Below are 11,850 nucleotides of genomic sequence, written 5' to 3'. Positions count from 1 at the left end.
TTCGAGAATGTGCGGATTTACTTTTTAGGGCAAAAACTACTCTGCATCAAAAGATATTCACTTCAGTTTAATAGTATGTCATTGAACACTTTTGAAATGCAGGTTCTGTTATCAGAAACTGTCTTAACTTAAAGAACAGGTTGATCGCTTATGGCCTCTCTATGTACATATTGCTCCTTAACAGTGCGTACTTGATTTTGCTTTTACAAAATGGTAGATTAAAAGGCAAAAAGCTGGGAAGTGCACTTAGTGGAAACCCTAGAGCACTGGGGGTAACTGGTCGGTCGGGTTACTGATGGATCGTGCGAAGTCTGGCAACTGATTGGTGTCCAATGGGAGTCGGCTCTTCCCCACAGTCCTTTGCTTTAAAATGGCCACCGGGACCTCACTTATTTGGCCTCTATTCTAGTGGTGCTGCTCAAGTGCTCTGCCGGCAACAGGACCCGGTATTTTGCTAACTGCTTCAACTGACGGGTTACGGTAGAGATTCACATTGTGTTCTGAATTGGGTATTTTGAATGACCAAATGATAACACGCTGGGGAGAATAAAACTCCTCAAAGGGATTTTTAGTACCATTTGGAAGATGGTATCCGCTCATCTGGGGCACATCAGCCATGGCGCAAGCTGGTCACCCACTTGCCTCAGAGCCAAAGCAGTTCCCGGACCTTATCCTTCATTATAAAGGTTGATACGGGCCAACTTGGGAAAGGGGCACCCCAAACTTCTGGTCACCCCCTCAAGCACTCTGAGCAAGCGATGCCATGTGGAGGGGGCCCCTCCGCTCCACCCGAGAGGATTTGGACACTGCCACCCACCCCATTCCTCTTTTCTTTGGGGGTTTAGGATCTGGCTGCAAGGTATATTTTGGGGGTGGCACTGGAGACAGGGTAGAGGCCACTATCTGTTCAGAAAAACCCCTGCCTCATTGGCTCCAGCCAATAGAGAAGAGGGAAAAGATTCAGAGAACAGGGCCTCACTAGAATTTATCCTATGGTCCAATCTGGTGGCTGTCTATTTGGGGGGAAATCTGTTTCCAAGACTGATCTGATCTCTACACTGAGTATCTGTGTGTACGTACAAGCATTTGGGATGCTTACACATATACACATATACACACACAAACACACACACGCAGGAATGGACAGGGGATGAATCCTCAAAATGTCACATAGGTTCCAGATTTGATTGCTTTGAATTACAGACCAAAAAAAGCAAATAAATCCAGTCTTGCCTTGAAACACTTATGAGTATCACATAAACCAGAGAATACAATACAAATTAACTACGAAATCAAGATTATATTCAGGAATTAGAGTAGCAATAAAATGGTTAAAAAAAAAAAAGAACAGTACATTTCCTTCTAAAGTCTGGCAGTCCAACAAGGCACTAGAATACATCCACAGTTTGAATGGGTGACAGATCCAGCAGTCACCGCCAGCACTTGCGGCTTTTTTTTTCCTTAATCTTTGAGCGAGTGGGTCATGCTGAAACTGAAAGAGTTCGAAGCAACTCAATGAGGGAATGTTTCTCTCTCTGCATCATTTCTAAGTAGGGTCTAAAGTAGAGGAATAATAAAGCTAAGTGGCAGAAAGAAGGAATCTGGCATAATCCATGCGGTTTATTAAATAGTTAACTAATGCATTGTTTCCTATTCATTTGGAATTCCTGCTGTGGATACTTGCATCAACAGCAGTAATTAAGCTTCCTATGGAAATTTCTGCAGTGATAGAACTCTTTGCACCCCAAGGTCCTTGGGTATTTTAGAGAGAGAGAGAGAAAAAAAATCAAGCCACAGATCATTAAGCTTCGAGTGGTACCCGCAAGTTTCTTTGCTAGCCGTGCAGGATGGAACACTCCACCTAGTTGGCCTATTTTTTCCACAGAAAGCTTTTCACTGTTTGGTCTTGACACATGAGTCTGTTTCCCCTCTGTCTCGATGGGAGGCAAGAGTTAGAAGTGGCGGAGTGTGGCTTCCTTCACAGAGCGGTACTTTCCGTATCATTGTCAATGTCCAGCACCAGGTGGCTGTGCAGTTCCTTGCTCGCTGACTCCAGGGGAAGTTCGGGAAAGAGGCTGGGAAGCTGTTCTGGAACACTGGAATTGGAGTCTGGATAGAAACACGAAGACACAAGTTTACAAAACGACAGAGTAAACGGGTCCGAGAAGCCCCCGCCCCAATTCCCACGACTTAAGGGCTCCTGTAGCCAGTGGGGAAATCAAAAGCGGGTCAGATCGCCATAGGCCCAGGGTTGTGCTGAGGCTAGCTGGGTGTACTCGTTCAGAAATGTGTATGCCTACCCATTAGAGTGGGGCCACTCACCACAAAGGAGCTAAGAATAAAGCAGAGAGGAATTCAAAATTGCGTGTGTATGTTTGTGTGTATGGGGGGCGGGGACGGGGAGCTCCTGGCTCCTCACCCTCTCCTTAACTTCTTCGCTTTCAATTCAGACGTGAGATCTCAGGCAGGTATATTTGTGATGCTGTGACAGGATTCATCCCACTACTTTATTCATGTAATAATAATAAGACGAAGAACAATAACAATGGTATTTAAGTGCTTACTATGTGCGAAGAACATACTGAGAGCTGGGGTAGATACAAATAAATCAAACTTCCTGCAATGAAGATTCGCCAAGTGTCTACCTCTAGGCAAAACAAAGCCAAATAGAAGCTTCTCAAGAAGACCTGATGCGACACCAAGGTTTCGTTTTACTGTCATTAAACGGTAGGTCTTAGCGAGAACACACTCTCTTAATGTGGCTGAAACAGCTGTCAAACTCCTGGGGGTTGTTCTATGGAACAAAATGAGAACCCTTCACTCTCCATAGTGGAGAAATGGTCTAGATCCCAAATCATGACTCCAAGAATTGAGTAGGGCTTACCCCGTGAAACAGCACATAATCCCACCGAGTACAGTCGAGACAATTCCTACGAATCTTTGGAAACTCTCTCAAAGTAGGATTCCTGTTCTTCTGGGCCATTTTGTAAATACGGCAGTGTCTGGAGTCATTACCTTTCCTCTTGAGAGAAAGTGCTCTTTAAAGGCTGCTGTTAGCTGTATTTTAGGAAAGGTGATTTACAGAGTAAGAGTGATGAGGACATCTAAAGAACTGTCACACATTTAATTATCTTTTGGCAGAGAGAAAGATTTTCTTCTATGGATGGCTACAGATCAGAGCAATTCAACTTGTTGGGTTTGAATGGCCTCACCCCACCTGGGAGTGGAGACCAAGGCCACCCCTTTATTTCTTGCTTTTTCCCCTGGTGGTGTTAAAGAGGAAGAGGTGAAGGGTGAAAAGGGGGGGGGGGGGTGTCACAGTTTCTCCACTCCGCAGCCATCCGAACTCCCCCAATCTTCCAATGTGGCTGCCTGGAACACAGACTTGTTATAAAATTGAGCCAGGAGCAGATATACGCCTTTCGCCTTCTTGCGGGAGAGAGGTGCACCCCAAAATGGTGTGGATATCAGCAACTGAGGTTCCCCCAAAGGGGCTGATTGGGGCGGGGGGCTGGGGGGAGATTCACAAGCCACGATGAGTGACCAGTGGGCCACCCATGGCCGACAGCTGGACAATGAGCAGGTTAACTCCGACTCATTCATTAAAGGAGAGAAAGGGCATTCTTTGAAGACAGATTGTTTTCTCCTCTAAAAATTCCACTGTCTTATTACACCATTTGAAGTTTTGCTAAGAAGCACCTTCCAACATATTTTATGTGGTCTTACCTTTTGGATTTCTAGATGTTGGCCCCTTGAAGGTTTAGGACCCTAACTGGGAACCAGTTAGTAGTCTGGCACTAAATTAAATTGGGAAATCTCTTATGTTAACGTAAAAAAAAGTCACCCCTTCCTTCTTCCAATGCTGCTTCTAAGAAAGTGGTAAGGCATCAGAACCTTGGGTGGAGTCTATCTACAGTTATAGAACATATTAGGGGACTGAACCTCCCAAAACAAAGCACCTAATCCTCTCCTCCACAAGGAACCACACAACAAGAAATGGTGCTTCTACTGCAGGGATAGAGCTTGGTTATGCATACAGAAGAGCAGCTCTTGGGAGGATGCTTAACTGCTGGGAAAAAGCCTCCAAGGAAGACAGAGAGCTCCATTTTTGGAGAGTTAAAAAAAAAAAAGACAAAACGAATAGGCGCCCTCTGACTGAAGGCTGGCCCACATGATGTCCGCAGGTCTCCACCTCTCGGATCCTACTGAGCAGTTACACCGAACTAAAAATGACTAACTAGTTAACGTGGATGGTAAACCAGTAGCCTCTGCAACTCAAGTCACTGGGCATATGATTACATAAGGTGTGAACTTCAACCCTATAAGGTGTCAGGCACCTCGTGAAGTTTTTAGCTTCCTTAAAGAAATCATTTATTAAATGGAATCCTGAAGCCATGCAAGAAATTGCTCTTTATGGGCAGGAAGTGTGTCTACCAATTCTGCTGCACTGAACTCTTCCGAGCGCTTAGTACAGTGCTCTGCACATGGTAAGCACTTAAATACCACTGATTGATTCATCTGTGGGGGATAAGCCACTATGCTTCACTGTGATACTTACGATGAGTGAGTGCTTCTGACCTCGCTACTATATTCAGATTGGCATATTAAGTAAAACTGTGGTTTATTTTAACAGTCAGTATGAGGAAATCTGAATGTAATCCAAATTGCAATCAGAGGACAACGAACCTAATGAGAATCTCGAATCCTGATTTATAGGATCAGTGAGATAAAAAAAAAAAAAAAGCCTTATATCCCACAGTCTGTTTCAGGACAATACCACGTAAAGCCATGGGCGCCATGGGCATGTGAAAGAGAACAGAATTTATCAAGTGAAATGCTTAGGGTAGCCTCTTTCAGGCTGCCTGATTACTAACTCCTCATTCATATTTTAGGAGAAAGTAATCGGACACGAGAGATAAGAGACTAATGAAATGAGGCAACGAGTGGCCGACTGTGAACAACTTAACGTATTTGTGAACGACACACGTGATCGCATTTAGTATCCATATTCATTTAGAACAAGCATAAAATAAAGCCAGTTTTCCTTAGTACATGCGAAATTAGTGAGGATGCAGGCAAGCAGAGTTAGGATAATAGGTTAGAAACAGGCATTAGTGCACAAACATGATTCTGAATTAGCAAAAAATGTTTTGGCCAATCACATGCCTTTCCTTACCATTACATTTTCCAATTTCAGTTCTGACTGAATAAGGCAGGTCATACATCTAAATTATTTAATAAAATTTTTCAATTAGAATATTCTTTTCTAAAACTACTTTAAACAGTAAACTGTACTTTCACTCCAAAAGCCAAGTCAGGGGGTTTGGCTTCCTAAACGTTCTAGGAGTGGCTATGTTTAGATGTGATTTCACATTTACACCATATTCCTGTGATTTTAGGGAGGTTAAAATTCAGTTGCTTTAAAATGACCCCTTCTGCTTGGCAATACAGACGGACCTTGGAACCTACTCTACTCTCAAAGCCCCAGTCAGAATGGTCACTACTATATTAAGTTTGCTAAAGTTCCCTTTACCAGGGATTGGCAATTTGGGGGATACTTGATGGTCTGAATACTACTCTCTGAGAAATCTATCAGCAGTTACAGGAAAGGACAGTCAAAACTGGCTGTCTCTCAACAATAACAGCTTGTCATGTGACTATCCCTACCTATCCACTAACCACCTGGCCTAAATAAACGCCCTCTCCTTACCGGGATTTTAGCAGCTGATTCTGCGACGCAATGAGACTGAAAAACCAAGATCTGTCCACTATTAAGTCTGATTTTGAGAAATCCGTTGCAGGGATTTGATTCTAAAAGCATCACACTCCATTAAGAGTCATCAATGGACACTGGAAGGAAAACCCATCTTTCACAAATAATTATTTGCCGGATCGTTACTCAGTTAACTAAATGGCACACATTTTCAGCTAATAAAGCAGTTCCTGAGGTAACAGACCTTGCCCAGCATTTGAATGATATACAGGCCCTTTGAATCTTTAATCGGCTTCCTAAAGGCACCTTAAACACTTTCTCCAGATATAGATTTTGGCAAATGGGGCGGGCGGGAGACTGAGTCTTGCCCCTTAGGAGTCTTGTGGGTGGACTGAGCTCTGAGTCCCTGGATCCAGTGACCTGATTGCGGCAGCAGTCACCATGTCCTGCTCCCACCTCTGTTCTAGAGTAGCCTGGCAACCCCGAGGGGTGTGCCAGTCAGGTCGTGGCCGTGCCCTGGCTTTGGGCTCCCCTGTGAACCTGCCTCTCCTCTGAGGGTCTGGCTAACTGCCGTTGGGGGGTCTACGGTGTATTCCAAGGCAGAGAGGTTGGGGAAACCACCCCCTCACCTCCGCTCCCCCCCAACGTAGCTGCCAGCTTTCGCTCTAGATAGATCAGTGCCCAGATGGTTTCTAAAGGAATGAATTATAGAACAAAGGCTAAGTCTACCACAGGACTTACACATCTCACTTTAGAAATTTCTCTGAGCCTCCGTTACCACATCTGGATCATGGGGATTAAATCCTACTCCCTCCTATTTAGATTGTGATCCTAATGTGGGATAGGGACTGTGTCCCGACTGCTGAACTTGTATCTTACCCAGCACTTAGAACAGTGCTTGGTACACAGTAAGCACTTAGCAAATCCCATTATTATCATTATCATTCTGTGACACATTTGCCAAGAAAACAATGGCCGTCTCACTTGACACTGCAACGCACCCAGCCTGGTCACAGAGAATTACCAATAGGGTATAAGTTATTGCCCACAGTACCTCTTTGTACGACATTCAGCTACGGGATCGTTAATTTATCAGCCTCTTGACTGTCATAACACGAGAAAGGCCCTGACTAGTCAGACTACTGGTCCATCTAAGCCAGAATTCTGTCTCCGACAGTGGCAACAGGATACTTGGGAAAGCTGAGGCCCAGTGAAAAAGGCACAGGACTGGAAGTCAGGAGACATGGGTTCTAATCTAGGCTTTGCAGTGTGCCTGCTCCGTGATGTGGGACAAACTCACGTAACTTCTCTGTGCCTCAGATCCCTCACCTGTAAAATGAGCATTAAGTACCTGTCGTCCTTCCCTTTAGGCTGTGGGAGCCTCATGTGGGGCAGGGACTGTGCTTAGAGCAGTGCTTGGCACATAGTAAGTGCTTAAATACCATCATTATTATTTATCTTGTACCTACCCCAGTGCTTAACATACGCTTAGCACATAGTAAGCACTTCACAAATATCTCAATTATCATTACTGCTAAGAGGGTGAGGGTTGTCCTAACTGAATTCCGGATCTTGCTGGAGCAGAAGTGATTTTCATACTACAGATGAAAACCTTGTGCCAGTGAACTACTAGATTAAGCACAAGTGTGTAGCTGGAGAGGGGGCCTGCCACTTATAGACGTCGCTAGTTCTAAAAGAAAGCAGGTGCAGGCAGGCACTGGGAAGACTGGTCAGAGGCCTTTTCAAAAGGGTTCTTTTGTTGTTCTCAGCAACTCATGCGTCACATAACTAGGTTCCATGCAGTTAAAAACACACTCAACGTAACCTCTCCCTGCCCTGTCTCCCCGCGAAATAACTCTTAGGTAAAAAGCACAAGATCCAGAAAAGTATAGTTCCCCGTGCTGACTGCATCCACCTTCTCTTTATTTTGGCAGCAGTTAGCTAAGGGCCAGTCAGAATCTTAAAAGCAGGTTTAATTAGAAACCATTTAAAAGGGGAGAATGGGAGACACATATCCAACATGGGGATCGGTCCACAAAAGGCGGATTGACCACCTGAGGAATTATCCCTACCTACTTATATTGTCGTAGATATTGAGCAAATACCAAAATAAGACATGGATTCCGATGTCCACTTGTTACATAGGGATGGCATGTAAGAAACATGGTACGGTGCCAGATATTTGGCCAATGAGCACGGAGTCAAAAGCACATGGACAGAGCTTCGGGTAAAAAAAAAAACACAACAAAACAAAACAGCTAAGCAGGAGCATTTACTGCTATAATGCGGGTTTTTTCTGACCGTTACAAACCTTATTCCTGGTAACCTTCCCAACCTGTGAAGGCATTAGGATGTACATCTATTAGAGAACAGAATCGATTGGGCATTCCAAACAAAGCTGCAGGGTCCTCAATGAGGATGTCAACCATTCACAGTGAAAACGAGCATATTATGTTTAAAAGCATTAGACTTCTTGACAAGCCATTACTGATAGACACAGACGTTATGGCAAAGTAGTCTATGAACATTATCGGTGAAGTATTTGAATATTATCTGAGAAAACCTGTGCCTCATGTTAGTAGTGTTTAAAATTAATCGGCCGGTTTTAAATAGATTAAAGCTACGAGAGTCTATTTGGAAGGACCAAGTTAGACTGCACTTCAAGGGCTCGCTCTACACGACTCCAGTTTTCTGTCCTGAGACAAGCCCTTTATTTGTCAAAGGGGTTTCACCATGCAAGTCTAGGGTGGCTCTGTGCCACCTTCAGAGAGCACATGTACATCTGGACCAGATCCCGCAGGAGCTTTCTTCCCACTAATACACATCCCACGGGGATATATTAAAAAAAAAAGTCCGCAAGAAGTATGGGGCCTATTTTCCTTATGGCACTGGCAGATGCTTAAAAACCACTACGGCCCATGTCGACAACACATTTTACACGTGTATGAGCTCGAGGAGGATTCGAAAACAGTGTAACTGGCTGAATATCACAAGGTACTTACATTTTCATAACAGCAAACCTCTCTGACTTCTGGGTACACCCGAGCATGAGGCATCCTTTATTCACGCCCTCCCTCAGCTCCACGGCACTTACGTACTTACCCATAATTTTTTTTTACATTAATGCCTGACTCCCCCGCTACACTGTAAGCTCACTGTGGGCGGGGAACTGGTCTACCAAGTGGGTTACACTGTTCTCTCCTAAACGCTCAGTACAGTGCTCTGCACACAGTAAGCGTTCAATAAATACAATCGATTCATCGGACCCCTTCGTAATGCGAATCCACTTAAAATGATAAGCAAGCATTCACCTTCTGACTTTACCTCTAAAGTTTTTAGATGCCAACACGTTCAGTGTGATGACAGGATTTTGCTTCCAAGGTAGAAGAATCTACATTTAAAATGCCAAAGAGACAGCCCGAAGATTCCCCTCTTTCAATTACAATATTTCATTCTTGCAATGCAATCAAGCATGTTAATCGGGAAAAATCAAGGCACTGATAGCTGAATTTCAGGATTCTGCCGTCCGCTACCTTCCACATATGCTCAAAGCCAGTCTCCCATGCAGATAAGTATAAGACATTCTTGATCCACGAAACTGAGCGAATTCAAGCCTAAATTACGGGAGCCATCCTCAAACAAAGGCTATCAGGAGGAAAGGACCTGACACTGGTTTTCAACTTACCGGTTACGATTTTGGAAGACGTCTGAGTTGGGTTTGCGACACCGCCATCTCCAGCTGAGTGGGACCCAGGGGGGTGCGGAGGAGGGGGGACGCTCGGTCGGTTCCGGGGCTTTGGGACCGGTTTGGGTCTTGGCAATGTACCGGTATGAGGAGGAGAGTGTTGGGGGTGAGAAGTCTCTGGGTTACTAGCCACCTGGGGCTGCGGTGGGGCTTGAAAGCTGGGATTGTGTTTTCCTAGAGGCGGGGTGCCGGGAGGAGTTGGAGTCTGTGGAGGGGTACAGGAAGGTTGCTCAGGGCTGTGCTTGCTGGTAGGAGCCACCGGGTGAGAAGGGGCCTGACTATTTAGCTTGGTCTGCAATGGAGGAGTAGCCTGAGTGGGAGGCTGTGGGGGAGGGTGGTTAGGCGCTTGGATTGGAGACAGGCTGCTGGAGTATCTCCTGGGAGCGGAAATCTGGGAAGCAGCAGAAGTCTGGCCTGATCCTTGAGTAGCGTGTTGACTAGGAGGAGAAGGACTTCTCGTGGCTGGCTTGGGAGAGATAGCGGGGGGCTGATGAGATGCGGCAGAAGAACCGTGGTTTCCAGGCTGCCCGGGGGGTGGGTTGGCCGGTTTGGGAGGTGCGGGAGCCGGCTTTTTAACAGCTGTAAGGGAAGGAGATATTCCTGGTAAGAATTCGCTAACCTTCGATTCAACGGTTCCCGGCTAAAGTCAGTGAGTCGACCATTTCCGGTCAAACGCTGGCCTTCGAAAATTTCTCCTATAAATTTCCTGGGAAGAGAGCCTTCTGTCTCCAATCCTCAGCTTCCTCACCTCTTCATTTTCTAGTTTTCATTTCCTGATCCTCAAGGACCACTGCCAAAACTCAGAGAAAGCGCGTCAGAGCCCTACACCCCAGCCCTCCTGAACAGAACAGCTAACGCATCGCACCGTAACATCCTGTAGTGATGTCAGAAGTTAGCGTTTTCACAGGAGAAAATGTAAAATCATGGTTAGAAAATTTTTTCGGCCCAACTGTATTTCAAGCCAACGAGGGACTTGGTAATCAGGACTGCACGGAAATGGAAAGGGACAAAGCTGGAGAGGAGGGGCATCATTTCCACCTTTTCTTGGGACAAGGACAAGTGATGAACTAAGAACATCATCCTTTAGACTGAAAGCTTGTTATGGGCAAGGAATGAGTCCGATAATTCTGTTGGATTGTATTCTCCTAAGAGCTTAGTACAGTGCTCTGCATATGGTAAACACTCAATAATCACCACTGATTGACTGATCTTGCATAAACGATCTGCAAAGACCACCGTGAACTGCGGCCCCCATTGTTCTGTCCCTGAACACGTAAGACAAATTAATTCTACGGGAGACGCTGATTCCTATTTTTCTGGTTGAGCTTTTAAGACAAACACTATAAACTTTGGGAATTCCAGAAGAGAGGGCAACCTCCGGCCTATACCGCCGCCCTTTGCAGACAACCACTCTCTGGGCGGTGACGGCTTCTGCCGACGCCACGAAGCACCTTCTGATTGGGTGCGTTCCTTTTTCACACATTCACGTGGTGCCTCTGGGGGACTGGAGTGGTGATCGGAGTCTCCCACGTGATGGCAAGTACCCAAGGAAAACCCCATTTTTCTGCTGGGAAGGCAAGGACGGTCGAAGGGCTCTGGGACCACCACCCGCAGGATGTTCCCGCCTACCGAGTCCGCGGCAGGCCAGCTCCCCAGGCTTTCCGTACCTTTCTTCCCTTCCCTAACACCCGTTTTCACGTCTTTATTTGTCTTCTTTCTCCCGGTCCCTTCCATTCCTCCCCACGGGCTGGTCCTCCCGAACACCGCCGTCCATCCGAGTGGGAAAGCGCTCTTGAAAACTGAGCAAACGTACAAACGGAAGCGGGCTCCCTACCTCGCCGCACAGTGTGAGGGCTGGGGCCGGCAGAATTCAGGGCCGATCCAACGGAGAGCTGGTTGGGGCCACCGGTTGGCTGGGGTGGGTTCTGCCCCGTGGTAACCTGGCCGCCGTTTCTCAAAGGTGGAGGTGTGGTTGCAGCTGCAGCCTCCTTAGGCTTAGGAGGGCTGAAAGAAACAAACGGGTTGGAAGGCTCCGCGGCCCCGAGCCGACGTAAGCTCCGACTCCCCGCCCCATCCACCGAAGACTTTCCTAAAAATCAAGTCGAGGCCCACTGCACATACACAGCGCTCTTGTACCCATCTAGTCCCGGAGTTCGTCGGACTGGGGTCGGAACTGTACAGCAACCTCTTCGCAGGCTTATGGAGTCGGACTAGCCATTAAACTAACGTGAACGCAACACAGCAAAAGAAGCATACTTACGTGAATGCTCATTACAGTCTAAAAGTCAACTAGGGCATCACTGTAATAGTCACGGACACGTTAACACATCTTCGAACAAATGACATTTTAAAACAAAATTGAGCCTGGGGGATTTCTACCCCAAACACCCAG

At 46.2% G+C, this 11,850-nt stretch overlaps 1 protein-coding gene across 4 annotated transcripts in view; it reads right to left on the bottom strand.

The window, feature by feature from the left end:
* Positions 1-48: 48 nt before the first annotated feature.
* ARHGAP17 (Rho GTPase activating protein 17) overlaps positions 49-11,850 on the bottom strand; it is a 116,912-nt gene continuing 105,110 nt past the window's right edge. For 2 of the 4 annotated variants that reach the window (XM_029058152.2, XM_039910946.1), the window contains 3 exons: positions 11,293-11,462; positions 9,399-10,037; positions 49-2,109 (listed from right to left, as the gene is read on the bottom strand). In XM_029058152.2, the coding sequence (XP_028913985.1) occupies positions 1,979-2,109; positions 9,399-10,037; positions 11,293-11,462 (940 nt within the window). In that variant the 3' untranslated portion in view covers positions 49-1,978. Of the gene's footprint in view, positions 2,110-5,176; positions 5,226-8,024; positions 8,049-9,398; positions 10,038-11,292; positions 11,463-11,850 lie in introns of all 4 variants that reach the window. The other 2 variants (XM_039910945.1, XM_039910942.1) reach the window with 2 other exon arrangements.

This window comes from Ornithorhynchus anatinus, chromosome 2 (genome assembly GCF_004115215.2).
Source record: "Ornithorhynchus anatinus isolate Pmale09 chromosome 2, mOrnAna1.pri.v4, whole genome shotgun sequence".
Taxonomy (NCBI): domain Eukaryota; kingdom Metazoa; phylum Chordata; class Mammalia; order Monotremata; family Ornithorhynchidae; genus Ornithorhynchus; species Ornithorhynchus anatinus.
The sequence above is the reverse complement of the archived record's forward strand: the minus strand, read 5'-3'. Positions and strand labels throughout refer to the sequence as shown.